Raw genomic sequence first — 17,343 nt, 5'->3', positions numbered from 1 at the left:
AAGGTGGAATGTGTGCTGTCATAAAAACGGAATGTTGGGTGTACGTTCCAGATTATCACAAAAACATTTCTGGGTTTCCAACTGACATGAATACTCAAATTGGCACTTTAAGCAATCCAATCCCTCTCTTTCTTAAATGATGGGTTCAACTCCAGGACTCAAGAGGATTTTTGTCAACTACCAAAGGACTTCTATTTGGGCTTCTTTTTTCTTTTTGTTATTCTAATCTTGTTTTGCTGTTTTCTCCCATGTCTCTCCACCTGGTGCCAAGACCCCTTTACTGCCGTAACCTCAAGCCAACAGATGCTCCTTTCTACTCCGGAAGATCCATACGTGTGGTCTCCCTTGAATTCAGCTGCCTCTGCCTTCCCTACCTCTTATATATATAAGCCCCCAGCTGACCAGTGTTGACCCGCAGCTAGGGACATTTCCATGCCCCTGTTCATCAGAAGGAAGTTACAGAAGATAAGACCTCGGCAACCTTAAAGACTTAAGGGTCAAAATTATTCAGGGGGGAATGATGCAGGAAACAAAGGCAAAAGAAAAATTAAATTTCCTTACTACATACAGCCCATTGACGAGTCCTTCGAACAGGCAGAGTGACCTTCCTCTAGGGACTCAGCTGCCTCAATGTTGACACTTTGCTAAGCACAAAAGGAAATCCTAGCCTGACACCCCCCCGCCCCCCAGGATCCTGTGAGTCTACTTTAAACTTACAGAAATTCCTTTAGAAACTTCCTTTATGTCTACCCCCCAAGATATATGTTAGCAATCATCCTCTAAGCATATGTGCCACTGATATATATCTGAAGGGTTTCATGACTGAGTTTTCACTTAACAGGAATAAGTGACCTTTTCCAAACAATAGCTAGCCTCCTCAGGATCCTGGAAACCTTGTTTTCCAGAACACCTTGGAGGTTTGTGCTGTCCCTAACCCCCTCCCAACTTAAAAGTATACAATTGGCCACTTTCTCATGACCCCAGTGCAGCTCTTTGTGCCCATGGATCCAGTCCCTGTGCTTTCATAAAACCACCTTTTTGCACTGAAGACATTCTCAAGAATTCTTCTTGACCATTTGCTCTGAACCCCAGTATTTCCACATCACAAGAGACCCAAGGCTTTAGCTATAGCTGTTAAAGTGCATATAAATTTTTTTCCTTTTGTCCTGTTCTGTGTCCTAAGAGCTTGGCTTTGTGACCAATGAGAATATTCTCTTTGGTCTCCATCATCTAGACGGTGTACTTACCGGGGTATAACTTGGTGGCTAGTCAAAACGACTGGGGATCTGACTCTGACTCTCTCTCTCTCTCTCTCTCTCTCTCTCTCTCTCTCTCTCTCTCCCCCCCCCCACCTTTCATCCTGGGCCTTGCCACCTCTCAGTGGTGTTTGTCATGAGAGGTTCTAGACCATAGGAACCTTTGTCCTCTCAACCTTCCTTGCTTATGAATGCTGGAAAGTCCCATTTCAATAGCACCTGCCTAGTGTCACAGATTAGCGGTCTGTGACTGGAGGTGTCTTATGATTTTGTGGGAGACCAGAGACACCATTTTCAGTACACCATCCTTACTGCCTGTGCGGTGAAGACCTTTTCTTTCTTAGACTAATCTTGGGAGTAAACTTTTGGATCATGGGGGCTGCATCATCTTTGCCCTCCTTGAATGCCTCTTGGGTCTTTGGTTAAGCCATTACAAGGCTTATTGGTTTGGGTTGCTGTTAAGAGATCCTACTCAATGGCCAGATGATGGATCCTTTAAATTGGCTATATTTAAAAGAAAAATATTCTTTATAGAGAGTTCTCAATTGTCTTATTAGTATAACAGATAGCCTTAGGGATTCCTTTGACAAGATGGAAGAACAGAAATTAAGACTTAAGACAAAAATAAATGTTCACATCCGAAATAAGTCAATCAGAGAAAGACATGTATCATATGACCTCACTGATATGAGGAATTCTTAATCTCAAGAAACAAACTGAGGGTTGCTGGAGTGGTCGGGGGTGGGAGGGATGGGGTGGCTGGGTGATAGACATTGGGGAGGGTATGTGCTACTGTGAGCGCTGTGAATTGTGTAAGACTGTTGAATCACAGATCTGTACTTCTGAAACAAATAACGCAACATATTTTAAGAAAAAAGAAAAAGAAGAAGATAGCAGGAGAGGAAGAATGAAGGGGAGTAAGTCAGAGGGGGAGACGAACCATGAGAGATGATGGACTCTGAAAAACAAACTGAGGGTTCTAGAGGGGAGGAGGGTAGGGGGATGGGTTAGCCTGGTGATGGGTATTAAAGAGGGCACATTCTGCATGGAGCACTGGGTGTTATGAACAAACAATGAATCATGGAACACTACACCAAAACAAATTATGTAATACATGGTGATTAACATAACAATAAAAAAATAAAAAAAATAAATGTTCACATCCAATGCAAATTTTCCTAAAATCTGCTTGCTTTAACTTCCCTTTCCGTACAAGATGTACAGGGAGCATCCAGCCTATTCTCTAGGTTCAAAGTATGCAAGTTGCTTAGGTAAATGCTCAATGCCAGCAAATGAACTTAATAAAAGCACCCAAGATTGGCAGTGAGGCTGGCTTTAATCCTGCCTCCCGGGACTCTATAATCGGTATCTGCCAGCTCTAGGCTTTCCTTGCCGTGTCCTTTACAGGTGTGTCCTAGATCCCCCACTGCAGAAGAATTCTTTTGCCTGGACAGCAGCAGATCTTTTAAATTATAAAGGCGTCCCCCCCCGTAGAAAATCCTACCAAATTTAGAGAGGAATTGGTTGATGACTATTCATAACCTCCCTTCCACAGAGGAAACAGGACCAAAATTTCTCCAAGTCCCTCCTACAAATGATCTCAAAAGGCTAATATTCAGGGACTAATCGAAGCCAAGGTTAAATTGTGTACCTAGGAAAAAAAGGCTTTTGTTGAAATACTTTATACAGATTTTACAAAGGCATAAGTCTTTTGATTCCCATTTTACTTAAAAATCCTCCTGATATAAAGAAGGAAATTTAGTTTAAAAAGCAGGCCAGTCCCTTGATATTCAGGCTGTAATCCAGTTCTTTGGGGGAATTAGAAACAACTGTCTTTGTCTTACAAATCTCTAAAAAACCAGAAATGCAACTCTAAAAATAAAAGTCAAAGCCCACCCATCTTTACCAAACCCCAAACCTCACCTATTCCTCTCAAAATGTTTGTAAGTATAAACACAATATCAGAACAAAATTCCCCTGTATTAAAAAAAAAAAGTAAATTTTTGATAGCAATTACCCCAAAATTCAAGGGGAAAAACATTTTGCATTCTTTCTATGTCCCTTGAAATTATAAATATTATCATGTCTTTAAAAGGTAAATACAGCCCACCATTACCTGAGACTGAAGGGAAAAAAAGGGAGGGTGGAAGCCTTTTTAAAATAAAAACTGCCAAAAGGGCTCTCATGCCCAGACTCTAGCACCTCTGATAATAGGCAGATACGCTCCCAATCTCCACCTCGGAGAGAACTTGGATACTTACTCTCTGCCTTTGTGATGCAAATCTTCTACCCCCATCTTCCCTAGGACCTAAGCCATTCTTTGAAATACAAACTTGAGAGTTTTTCATCAGGAAAAATAAATAAATAAATAGAGGGAGGTATTTAAAAATTGGGTCTTTCTGTCTTGTCCACAAATATTAGTAAAAATAAAAGCTCTAAGATTTTATTTCTCTCTGAGTGTGTGTCCATATATGTTGTAAATATGAGGTATTTTCTCTACCTCCAGGTGGATTGCTAAAATTAATTTGCCAAAGAGCTCTTTTAAATTGGTTTTAAGGCAAGCATTTGTAAAACTTGGACATTCTAAAGCTCAGAAAGAGAAACTAACCCAAATGTTTTTCCAGTTCACATGATCTTGGAAAATATTCAGTATTAAAAAGCTAATTTGGGGGCGCCTGGGTGGCTCAGTCGTTAAGCGTCTGCCTTTGGCTCAGGGTCATGATCCCAGGTTCCTGGGATCGAGCCCCCCATCGGGCTCCCTGCTCGGCAGGAAGCCTGCTTCTCTCTCTCCCACACCCCCTGCTCGTGTTCCCTCTCGTGTTCCCTCTCTCGCTGTCTCTCTCTCTGTCAAAAAAAAATAAATAAAATCTTTAAAAAAAATAAAAATAAAAAGCTAATTTGAAGTTGTTAGTTTAATTAAAATAGACATATCTTTAGAGTTATCAGCATTAAATGCAAAATTTTTATTCTGCCTATATTTACTGAAAGTCAAATAAGTTCATACTGTATCTTGGTTGCAAAATTTGCCAAAAGAAAAAAGAATCTTCAAATAATCATTGACTTTGTCTAATGCCTCATGTCTTGTGGGTAATCTAAACACAATTGTTAAGAACAAGTAAATTAAATAGATGTAAATAAGATAAAAGTTTTGTAGGTAAACTTTTAAATAGCTTCCAAAATCTTTCATAACCTGAAACTTTATAAACTTTTGCTAAGTTAAATGATACATTGTTAAATTTGTTGAATATCTAGATCATTTCCAAATAAGATAAAATAATAAAACATTAAGTACTGAACATTGGTTTATTTACTTTTGTTTAATTACAGAGAAACTAACGATAAATTCAGGTCTGCTAGTAAACATGATTTGTGCTTTATTGAAAGGTTGTACTATGAAAAAGCATACATTTCTTGAAATTTTAAAATGTATTCATAAATTTGCCAACGAAAAGAATACTGGTATAACAGTTCACAAATTGCTTACTACAGAGTTTTCATTAGAAATTAAGGTTTCTAAGAGAAAAGTTTTAATAAATTAATTAAGACTACTGAAAATAATAAAGGAAATAACTTTGTATGCAAGGAAAGTAAGATGTGTTTCTGGGGATAAAAAAAAAAAAAAGACGACGACGAAGCATGAGGAATGGGAACACATTTTTGTTGAGGGGAAAGAAATACTTTTGTCCTAAAGTGAGGCTGGTTATTTAAAGAGGGAAAACTTAGGACAAAATCCGAGTGTAAAAATGTTGCAGAAGGTTTATGGAAAAGGAATCTGGAAAGGATTTTATGTGTGGTTGGTACTGGCTAAGATTAGAGTCAATTTAAGTAAGTAAATGAGTTTTAATATTAAAAATACACTGAGGCAAAATTAAAATTTTGTCTTTCTCTTTGGTAAAAGGACAAATTTTCTTGAACTACTGGTTTGCTCTTAATAAGAAGTTGCAAACAAGTTTTCTTCACCTTTAAAGTTATCTGCCTGGAAAACAAGCACCCTCTGTTTTGCCAAAATAATTTCCTACATTTATCGAGTCTGATTACTTAAGAAAACTGAGTCTTAATATTTAAAAGGCTAAATTTTGCTTACAACTACTTACCCTCCTGTATTTGCCTTTGAAATCTTTTATTGTCAATTTGGTTAAATACATAATTAAATATTGTTTCATAATAATTTATGATCCCAAAATGAAATCTTTTGACCACACTCTAACTGACGTGTTCCAGAGCAGTCCTGGAACATTTCAAAGATTTTGTGAGAAATTAAATTAAGTAGGCTTATTTGGCATGTTAAATTACATGGGAAGCATTGTCAAGTAAGTGATACTAAATCCTGTTGGGTTATATTTATGCAGATATCTTATTAAACTAAGTGTTCTAAAAATTGTATGAAACTCTTAGGAATCTGATGTCCTGGTATGTTATTATCTTGGACTGTTGTGTGTCACAGAAATAACCAAATTTCTTTGTCAATTGCATTGTAATGAAGTCTAATCAGATCTTTAACTGTGGTCATTTGTAAGTCTTGTCATTTACAGTTAACTGTTTTACTTCAATGCTTACGTGAGACTCAAAAAAACTCTGAGTACAGGTTTCTGATAATCTTAGGATCATAAAATTGACTAGGTAAGAATTTCCAAAACTACTGGAAAAACTGGATTCAAAGAATTAACAACTTGGGACTGAATGAAGAGGATAATTATCATTTTTATGACTTTGCTTTAAACATTGCTGACATTTTTAAATGTTTTGTTTTTCCATATTTCAGGAAACTTTTTCTCTTAAGCTGACTGACCTATAGCAGTGTGATAAATTATACCTTTGTAAGCAGAATTGGAACATTTATCTTTTTCTCCCTACCTTGTCTCTCCAGAATTTAAAAACTCTCAGTGACTATTCTTATATTTTCATGGCAATATATTAATTTGCATAAGTTCAGTAAGAAACTGTTCTCCTTATAACAAGATACAATTGGAAACATTGGTTATATTACCAAGAATTTTGACTGGAATTTCCTATTTTAGGGAGACATACATAGACTCAGATATGGCCAGACAGCTTTAAAGAACTAAGGCTGACTTTATGGAGCCAATAAAGTCCCTTGGAAATATCAGCCTGGTACCTTGCTTTCAGAGTTCCCAGCAGCCTGTGCAGTGAGGAAAGTCACTTTGTGGCAGGTACAGGAATCTCAGGATATTTTGGGGACCTCAGGAAGAGAGGAGTTCACCCCAAATCCACAGGTATTACAGGCAAAATCTGATGGTAAGTATTTAACTTGGCCTCTGGCCTCAAAAGACTGTTAAGAATTCAGTCTAGATACACCTTATGAAAACTTTCAGCAAAGCAGGTTTTTATTTTTATTTTTTTAAGTTTTATTTATTGAAGAGTCTCTACACCCCACATGGGACTCGAACCCATGACCCTGAGATCAAGAGCTGCACAGTCTTCCGACTGAACCAGCCAGGTGCCCCAAAGCAGGTTTTTGAAAAGCCTGTATGGCCAACTGCTGTTCTTGCTGCACTTATGTAAATAATCAGGCCGTGTGTTTTTTGTTTGTTTGCTTGCTTGTTTTTTTTGTTTTTTTTAAGATTTTATTTGACAGAGAGAGAGAGCACAAGCAGGGTGAGTCTTATGTGGGGCTCGGTCCCAGGACCCCGGGATCGTGACCTGAGCCAAAGGCAGTTGCTTAACCAACTGAGCCACCCAGGCGCCCCTGCTTGCTTGTTTTTGAAACTAGACTTATTTTGCAAACAAAATATTAATTTGGCTATCTTTGGTAGAAATGGGGGTGATTATAGAGAAAATAGGTGTCAGCAACAGACCTGAGTAAATATTAGATTCCGATACTGTTCACTGTAAACTAGACTAGATCCCAACTTCTTCTAGTGTCCTCCAACGCCTGACTACAGCCCTCCAAACTAATGTTTTTTATTTTTCTCCCACTTCCTGAGGTGGATTCATTTGAGAACTAAAATGCCCTTTTTCCTGAAGCCCTGCAAACTAAGTATGAACAACCTGATGTAAACTTCAGAGAAATCACCACAACAGCTCACATATAGGCCATCTTCATGCCTGCTGCTTTGTGGGCAAAAATATCACCAAAGACATTCACACCACAAATGAGGAAAATCTGTCACTGGCCGCTTTCACACTATCTGAAGAAGCTTCAAGCTTGACAGCTAGAAATTTTCTCTACTGTCTACCCTCAGAGCTCAGAAACCGGTTTATAACTTGATCCAATCATTAACCATTGTTTTTCTTTCTTTTCCATAGAAATGCCTCTTATTTAATACCTTATTGTTTAAACCACAGGCCTAACTTTGAGGACACACCTGAATTACCACCCTCCTGAAATGAGTTTAACTAAACTGACCTATTGCCAGGACTGGTTCAATGAGCTGAAACAATCTACCAGCTCAACTTTTAATGTGTCAGGGAAGTTTCAGAGGAGGGACATGCAGACTGCCCCAAGATGGGCCACTATGGCATGAACATTATCTTGAATTAAAAGCAGTCAAAACCCAGCAGATTTAGGTAAAGCTCTTTATCTTCCCCTCAACTGCCTGCTTATACCCAGAAGAGAGCTATAGATGTGATTCCTCTTTACTTAAGAAACTTATCTGCATAATAGGACAATCTTTGTTTTCCAAATATCTCCTTTCACCCTCCTGCTAATGTTTCCCCCCATTCTTTGTATCCTCAGAACCCCACCTGTCTGCTTAGCTCATATAAGCCTCATGTTGCTTCACTGTCTTTGGAATCCATGTCTGTGTGGATTCCCCATATGTACAAAACTAAACCTGATTTTCTCCCATTAATCTGTCTTTTCTCAATTTGATGAGTAGTCCAGCTAGTATGACTTTGAAGAGCAGAGGAAATTCTTCCCACCCTCCACAGCCTCTACCATAGACTTCCATCGTATCACTAGTAGCACTTTATACATTTCGTTTACTTCCCCTGAAGAAGTTCCAGGACTTAGAAAGCATTTTATTTGCTTCTCATTCATGGGACCTGACCCATATAAGTACTAAATAAATGTTAGCAGGTGAAATCTCCCCTCAGCCACCATATGCCATGTATGTCTCTTTTCCTCCTTCCTACTTAGGGCCCTTTTGGGGGCTTGTCAGTGGCCAGACTGCTGGGTTTCATTGTGTGAAGGTGGATGAGGCAGTCTGACCTTTGCTATCAGTAACCATGGTCAAGAATGTTTTGTCGACACCTAAGGCCTAGTTTCCCAGTGTTCCCAGAGCTCTGTGCCACTTCTGGGATTGCCAGATTAAACACAATGCCCAGTTAAACCTGACTTTCAGATAAACAATGAATACTGTTTTAGTTGTAGGGAAGGAAATTTTGCCACCCCAAGATATGTCTTTTTGGCACATTGATTATTCTAAGTTGGTTATTTTTAATAAACCACGGGCACAAGAGAAGCTCTGAAAACCAAGTAGCAGTTACCTTTTTGTAACAGACATTTACATGTATAAGGGAAAAATCTCCCCTTTGTAAGGGTGTATCCCTCAGGACCAGGAGGAAGGAGGTGACTCTTAATTCTCTAGAAACTGTTATCAGTGGAGAAAGCAGAAACCCCAGATGTTAAATCTGCATAACAACCTTACACTTGAGTACTTTACTTTTCCTGGTAACTTCTCATACCTGACTCCCCACCCTCAACATCTTTTGTTTTTAGCTGGAGATGGTGTTTCAGGGGTAGCTTCAGCCTCTTTAGGGTGTTAGTTTTCCTGGATCTCTCCCATGTATATAGGAGGCATACATGTTATTAAACTTTTGTTTTGACTTTCTCCTGTTAATCTGTCTTATGTCAATTTGATTCTTAGACCAGCTAGAGAACCTTAAAAGGCAGAGAAAAAATCTTCCTCCCTAACACAATAGTTGAGTTATACATAGCCCCAAAATGTATTTTTTGTTTATATACATATCCATGGTTTATATATATTTGTTGATTATATATATCCTAAAAAATGTATTCTGCAACTCAAATTTAACTGGGTGTCCTGTATTTCTGTTTGCTAATCTGGCAAACCTGCTTCCCACCAAAGGGAAATGGCTTCTCTCTAATGCTGAAGGCACGGGCACCCTAAAGAAACCCACCCAGCTGAGGCTGTCATGCTACCTTGATGTGCTTCCTGAAAGCTGGACTTAATAACCAAGAAAAAACACAAGATGGGCCAAAGCCCAAATGTGTGAGCTATGTGGTGGCCTTGCTGGAGTCAGCCATCTCAGCCGTGTGGGTCTCTTCCACTGCTCCTCGTGTGCTACCTGTGTTTTACCAAAGTTGCCAGGGAGTAACTTTTTCACTTACTGTAGGTGGGCCCTATCTCTCCGTCATACTCAGATGCAAATCCATGGGAGTTAGGCCAAAGGAAAAACCTGAAAAACTGCAACTACAGCATGTTTAGAATTGTCTCTGCCCCACTCCCACTGAGGGACAGGGATTAGACCACGCTCTGGGCCTCATCAAGTACCTGTTCTTTCCCAAGAGGCTCTTGGCTTTCCCACACAAATGGATTCCAGGTAGTCTGCCCCAACAGTCTCCTGGCCACAGACCATATGTGACAGGTGAGGACAGGACGACATACACAGCGCAGTTTATCCCATTCCTAGCTCATTTTCCCCGACCTTGAGATTCCATTAGTTAGAAAAGATGAGAAAAATCTGTCCATTAGGAGTGAGGTCATGCAGAAGGGTTGACAAAGAACTTCTCCCCCACACCTCATTAGATAAACACAGAGGAAAAAGAAAGGAGGGAGTGTGGAGGAACCTGTGTTTTTGGATAAAATGATACAAAGTGGTGGTCGTGTCCATAGCTTGGAACAAATCTTGGCAGCCATGGCGCAGACTGAGTTCCTAAAATAATCAGACCTGAGAAACTGGATTGGGATGGATGGGAAAGGTAAAGAGAAAGGGAGAATTTTATGCATTCTAATATGCTAAGATCCTTTACTGTTTCAGCATGTTAGTGGTGTTTTCCCAGGGAAGGGAGAATCTCCAAAATGAAAGGGTTCACCCATCTTTTACTCTGAGATCTTCCACTCTTCCCCTGGTAGGATTAGTTTGCAAAAAGAAGAGACCACTTACCAAAGCTACTGAACAGGCCTGAAAAGCCCCACAGCTGCTGCTGCCTCAGAAATGACAGATGCACCTTTCACGATCCACATCTTATGCCAGATGCATGGAAATTCCTCTTTGGCTACATCCCCTCACAGTTTTGCCACCCACTATTAGTCCTATCAGATCTGGCCCATCCCTCATGGTCCCGTTCCCATTCAATGTCCTGCTCTTCTCACATTGTTACTTCTTGACCCATTTATTCAGGTGAGAATGATCAAATCAGAATTTTTGACTGGGCTGGGACATGTGCCTCCAGCTGAGAGGGACCCACTCTGAGTTTGTGAAAACTGCCAGGTTGTGTTTAGGTATTTCACTGAAAGCCTACACTGAAGTGTACATGGTGGGTGCATTACAAGGGATTGCCAGCATGAAGGAGTGGAGCAAACAGCTATAGCTTCATTGCCATGGCAGTGAAAGGAACTTTACTTGAATAGTGAAAATATGACTCAAAACAATTGCTAGGTGAAACATTCATATTTCCTTTTGTCTATTTATTTATTTATTTTTACTTTGTTGAGAACAACTAGAAGAGGAGCAGGGAGTGGGGCTGAAGGTTTTAACCAGAATGCCGAATCCAAGTGATTTCCCTGGATTAAATCAGGCTGCAGAAAGATAGCAATTTTCTCATTGCTGCAGCACCTCAGAAACACTAAAACAGCAAAGTTCACTGAATGCCTATCCTGGAGCAGGGCTAGGGGGATATGGAAAGAGACAAAGATAAAAAGATCCAGTCCGCATCCTCCAGGAGCTTACAAGCTAATGAGAGAACGAGGCATGAAGATACGGACACATCGTGGATCAATGTTTATTACATAATCTGGCCGAAGTGTGGCACGAATGCATCCCTGAGACCCTCTCGGGGGCTTGAGAAGTCCACTATTTTCACAATCATACTAAGACATTATTTGCCTTTTTTCTTATTCTTTCATGAGTTTTCTAGAAGCTACAGGTTTTGTGGTAATACAAAGCATAATACATGTATACTTATATATTCTTGAGTTGAAAAAAAATTCTCACTCTTGGGTGACTGGCTGGCTCAGTTGGTAGAGCATGGAACACTTGATCTCAGGGTCGTGAGTTCAAGCCCCATATTAGGCATAGAGCTTACTTTAAAAAAAAATTCTCAGTCCTAATTTCTTTTTGAGGGACCTCCACTTTTTTTTTTTTAATTTTTTAAGTAGTCTCTACACCCAACATGGGGCTTGAACTCACGACCCCAAGATCAAGAGTCACATGCTGTACCAACTGAGCCAGCCCGGCACCCCCTCACTCTCAATTTCTAATACATCAATATCAATAGTAAAAGCCACATATAGGCACACTTCATTTTATTGCATTTTGCTTTATTGCGCTTTGCAGGTAATTGTGGTTTTTTATAAATTGAGGGTTTACAGCAACCCTGCATCAAGCAAGTCTATCAGCAACATTGCTCACTTTGGGTCTCTGTGTTACACTTGGGTAATTCTCACAATATTTCAAACTTTTTCATTATTATATTTGTTACGGTCTGTGATCAGCAATCTTTGACGTTACTATTGTAATTGTTTTGGGGCCCCACAAACTGTACCCGTGTGAGATGGCAAAATTAATCAAAAGTGTTCCGACTCCTCACCAACTGGCTGTTCCCTCATCTCTCTCCCTCCCCTCAGGCCTCCCTATTCCCCAAGACACAAAAATACTGAAATTAGGCCAACCAATCACCCTACAATGGCCTCTAAGTGTTCAAGGGAAAGGAAGAGGCCCCATCTCTCACTTTAAATCATAATCATTTCAACAGCTACCGTGTCGAAAGCCAAGGTAGGCTGAAAGTGTTTGTGTGCCAGGTGACCCGACGTGAATTCAAGGGAAAAGATCTTGACGGAAATTAACCATGCCGCTTTAGCAAACGCCCAAGTGATAAGAAAGCGAAAGGGCCTTATTACTGATATGAAGAACCTCTGAGTGGTCTGAATAGAAGTTCAAACAGCCATAACTTTCCCTTAAGCTAAAGCCTGATCTAGAGCAAGGCCCTAAGTCTCTTCAATTCTATGAAGGCTGGGAGGTGAGGAAGCTGCAGGAGGAGCAGAGGTTAGTTGATAAAGTTTAAGGAAAGAAGCCATCTCTATAACCTAAAACTTCAAAGGGAAGCAGCAAGTTACCCCGAAGATCTAGCTTAGATAATTACTGAAGTTGGCTACACTAAACAATAGATTTTCTATGTAGACAAAACAGCTTTCTATTGGAAGAAGATGCCATCTAGGACTTTTCACAGCTAAAGAGGAAAAGTCAATGCCCGGCTTCAAAGCTTCAAAGGACAAGATAACCCTCTTGTTAAGGGCTAATGCAGCCGGTGACTTTTTAAGTTGAAGCCAGTGCTCATTTACCATTCTGAAAACCCTAGGGTCCTTAATAATTATGCTAACTCTACTCTGCCTGTGCTCTAGCATTGGAACAACAAAGCCTGGATGACAGCACAGCCATTTACAGAATAACTTAAGTCCACTGTTGAAAACTACTGCTCAGAAAAAAAAAATACATTTTCAAAATATCACTGTTCATTGACAGTGCACCTGGTCACCCAAGGGGCTCTCATGGAGGTGTATAATTAGATTAAGGTTGTTTTCATGTTTGCTAACACAACATCCATTCTGCAGCCCATGGATCAAGGAGTAATTTTGACTTTCAAGTGTTTTTACTTAAGAAATACATTTTGGGGCACCTGGGTGGCTCAGTTGGTTAAGCATCTGCCTTCGGCTCAGGTCATGATCTTAGGGTCCTGGAATCAAGCCCCACATTGGGCTCCCTGCTCAGGGGGGAGCCTGCTTCTCCCTCTGCCTCTGCCCCTCCCCCCACCTGTGCTGTCTCTCTCTCTCCCCGCTTAAATAAATAAATAAAATCTTTTTTTAAAAAAAAAGAAATACATTCCATAAAGTTATACCTGCCATAGATAGTGATTCCTCTGATGAATCTGGGCAACGTAAATTGAAAGCCTCCTGGAAAGAACTCACCATTCTAGTGCCATTTGGAACATTCATGATTCATGGAAAAAGGTTCAAATATTAACATTAACAGGAATTTGGAAGATGGTGATTCTGACCCTCATGGATGACTTTGAGGGATTCAAGACTTTAGTGGAGGAAGTAACAGCAGATGTGGTGGACATAGCAAGAGAACCAGAATTAGTGGTGGAGCCTGAAGATAACGGGTGAATTGCTTCAATCTCATGAGAATACTTAATGGATGAGGAGTTGCTTGTTATGGGTGAGCAAAGAAAGTGGTTTCCTAAGAAGTAATTTATTACTGGTGAAGATGCTGTGAAGATTTTTGAAGTAACAACAGAAGATTTAGAATATTGCACAAACTTAGTTGATAAAGCAGCAGCAGGGTTTGAGAGGCTTGACTCCAATTTTTGAAAGAAGTTCTACTGTGGGTAAAATGCCATCAGACAGTATTGTATACTACAGAGAAATCATTCATGAGAAAGGGAGTCAGTCAATGTGACAAAGTTTAGTCTTGTCTTATTTTAAGAAATTGCCACAGCCACCCAACCATCAGCAACCACCATCCTGATCCGTCAGCAGCCATCAGCATTGAGGGGAGACCCTCCAGCAGCAAAAAGGTGAAAACTGGCTAAAAACACAGAGAATAGTTAGCATTTTTAGCAATAAAGTATTTTTAAATTAAAGTATAGATATTTTAAAGACATAATGCTATTGCACACTAAAAAGATTATAGTATAGTGTAAACATAGCTTTTACGTGCACTGAGAAACCAAAAACTTCATTGGGCTCACTTTATTGTAATATTTGCTTTATGGTGGGGATCTGGAATTAAACCTGCAATATCTCCAAAGTATGCCTCTAGGCAAAAGTGGAGAGCCTCAATAATTTTTAAGATTGTAAAGGGACCCTGAGACCAAAAATTTTGAGAACTGCTAAGACTTAATATATCATCTCCATTACACGGTGTCCTCATTTCTAATAAATGCATTTTACTGGTTAAAAATTATTTCATCTATTTCATGAAAATTACTTATTGAATGCTTTCTCTATCCTTATTTTCTAGCACAATAACTAATTATTAAAATGTCTGTGTTTTTTTATGTGCCTGTGTCTAAACAGGTCTTTTGAGCAGCACAATGTGGACTTAATTTTTTAGTTCAGCCAACAATCGGCAATAGTTGATGCATTTGTTTCATGTTCTATCACCTGCAGTTTGTCTTACTCATTGTTATTTTTGCTTTCTTTAAATCTATGCTTTCTGCAGTGCACCTTAAAGTCTTTTTTTTTTTAAGATTTTATTTATTTATTTGGCAGAGAGACAGAGCGAGAGAGGGAACACAAGCAGGGGGAGTGGGAGAGGGAGAAGCAGGCTTCCCGCGGAGCAGGGAGCCTCCATCCCAGGACCCTGGGATCATGACCTGAGCTGAAGGCAGACGCTTAACGACTGAGCCACCCAGGCGCCCTAAAGTCTTTTTTTTTTTTTATCAGATAATAAGCTTACCTTCTCTGTCCATCTTTCTCCATTTCAGCAGCATCATATTTTAAAGCAACTTTTCATTGTTTTCTATAATTTTGCTATTAATAGGATAGTACTAAGAAAATAAAACTTTAATTTCCTTCCCTCTGGAGATGAAAATGGGGTCTAGTCTGTAACATGTCTTGGCAGCATAAAGCCCCTTATAAAATTATGCATATATATCTTGTAGTTCTGTCAGGATGTAATGTCATTTCCCACTTGAATTTTCTTTATATTTTTTTTCTATTTTGTCCTCCATTAACCTTGAGCTCTAGCTAGCCCTCAACTGTTGTCAAATCTCCATTGTTTCCTGGAAGTGAACTTCACAGCTGTGAGCCTTTGTTGACAAATTATTTCATCTCCTCTGGGTCTTCAATTATTTTCCCTTACTCTGAAGTGAAAACTCAGTGAGTGTTTCCATATACTGTACTTGGGGTCATAACTCAATTTCTCTTAATCTTCTGTGAACCCCCAAGCCCCGCCCTCAACCCACATTCCTCCTCCCAAAACACGGGTATCCATTCTTACCCTAACATTTCAATGGTTTTCTCAATTCTATTGATAATTTGCAGAATTCTATATTTGCTCTGTGATGTGGGAATTTTTTTGGTTGGTTAGTTGGTTGGAAGTTGAAAAACTTAACAATAATGTATCTTAAATTCTTTTTTTGAGGACTGTTCCTTACTGAATTCTTGCTACAAACATACTGAAGTGGTTATTTATATATTTCTGTGATACATTCCAAATTACTAGGGGTTTCCCCCTTTGGCCTTCTGATTGTTACTCGATCAATCTTTAGCTGGATGTGGGCTTTGGGGGCTAATTTTGCTTCAATGGTGCTAGTTCTTTTTGCTTCTGGACCAGATCTCCTCTTCCTTACATCTTCATGTGTCTTGTTCCTCTATAACATTTACAAGACCCAGTTTAATAGCTTAGTGCCTTTTTTTTTTTTTTGGCACTCACTATTTCTTCTTTATTTGCTGTTAAAGTAATAAGTGTACGTTCCATTGCACTTGCCTGAGAGTCTTGAACTGGTCTTGGGTTTCCCGCCATCTGGGTTCTGGCTGGCTTGCATTCCCCTTTGATGTTGTAATACTTGTTCATTGAACTTGAGTGTGGGGCTTATAGGGCTTGTTTGCTATTTTTTCCCCCCAAAATGTGCACATTATTTCCTTCAGCTTATTTTTCTGTTTTGTGCTGTTATTTTTAATTGCTTCCGACTGGGAGGTGGGGCCAAGAGTGAGATTTGGCTTGAATTTGGCTTGAATTTGCTATTACTCACATTTCCCCAGAAGCCCCGCACACACTTTCTCTCTGCCTTTGACATACCACTTTTGAAAGGCCGTTGATTCTTGGCATAAGTGGTGTTAAGAGGAAGATGGGCTCTGGGTAGGGATGTTCAAGAATCCAGTCCTGTACAGTCATGAGCTTGGCCATCTGGAAGTCTCTTCTTGCTCAATGAAATGGAGTAAACATTGTCCATTATGAAATCCACCACACAGGCTGCCAGGGACAAATGGGATCCCACCCAAAGCCAATCGCCGCTCTGACAGGGAAATTGGCTAGCACTGCCTGAGACTACTCCAGCCTCCCCCGTCCCTGATGTCACAATTCAGAGGCTGCTGCCTGCCTAGGAGGTTGTAGAAGGCTCTGTAGGTTCTCTCTGTGTGTCCTACAGGGCTCCTCGGGCCAGGACTCTGTCTGATGGCTTTTATGAAAAAATATCTCCCCCCCATTCTGGGGTTCTTCTTGGCCTACTACTACTATTCTGCGAGTGAGGAATTCAGACCAGGTAAGTACGAATGTATCTAATTTTGGAGGAATAGATAAAGAACACAGGGGTGGCTGGAGTATTTCTGAGTATCCAGATGAATTTCTGATCCCCAAAGTTACTGAACAAGAGGAACCCTGAGGTGGGACTGTATTTCTGTGTCTTCCAGACATGGGCTATGGGTAATAGCAGTGTGGGGAGGGGTAATCATGTAGCCAGCAGATTGCCAAATAGTCCATGCTTTATTTGGCACCCTCAATGGAAAGCAATTTCAGATTCCCTACAAAAATGAGGGTAATTCCAAAATTTACAGCACAGCCAGATAATTGGGCTCTAAGGAGAGACTGATAAGTGGGAGACAAGAAAGGACTCTGGAGTTGATGACTGAATAGAAGTGAGGGAAAATCCCTAGAATCGCTATGAGCACATATGTTTTGATGACTTTTTGAGTTTTATTTCAATTGAGTAAAATTGGATAGTCCAGAAATGTCTCGAACTCCAGTGTCTTAGCTGAAGCCTCTGTCTATGGACATTTTTAAGAAGGACAGCAAGAAGGCTTGTTTTGAGCAGTCAAGCTAAGCCTCCCTTTCAGAGCATGTTTATGAAAGACTTGAACCATTTCTTCATTGATTTATGCAGTTTGAGAAAAGTTGATCTGGGCTCATAACCTTTAGACATTGATACAAGTTTGTCCAC

The 17,343-nt window shown here is 39.9% G+C and overlaps 1 protein-coding gene across 3 annotated transcripts in view; it reads left to right on the top strand.

Annotated features, from left to right (window-relative positions):
• Positions 1 to 17,343, top strand: part of HSD11B1 (hydroxysteroid 11-beta dehydrogenase 1) — a 52,269-nt gene that overhangs the window by 9,248 nt on the left and 25,678 nt on the right. The window contains exon 2 of one of the 3 annotated variants that reach the window (XM_025877877.2): positions 16,555 to 16,668. In XM_025877877.2, the coding sequence (XP_025733662.1) occupies positions 16,581 to 16,668 (88 nt within the window). In that variant the 5' untranslated portion in view covers positions 16,555 to 16,580. Of the gene's footprint in view, positions 1 to 16,469; positions 16,669 to 17,343 lie in introns of those variants that run through there. The other 2 variants (XM_073900238.1, XM_025877878.2) reach the window with 2 other exon arrangements.

This window comes from Callorhinus ursinus, unplaced genomic scaffold, assembly GCF_003265705.2.
Source record: "Callorhinus ursinus isolate GAN/ISIS: 27379988/994484 unplaced genomic scaffold, GSC_fseal_2.0 scaffold13, whole genome shotgun sequence".
Classification (NCBI taxonomy): domain Eukaryota; kingdom Metazoa; phylum Chordata; class Mammalia; order Carnivora; family Otariidae; genus Callorhinus; species Callorhinus ursinus.
Note: the sequence above shows the minus strand (reverse complement) of the source record. Positions and strands in the feature narration are given on the sequence as shown.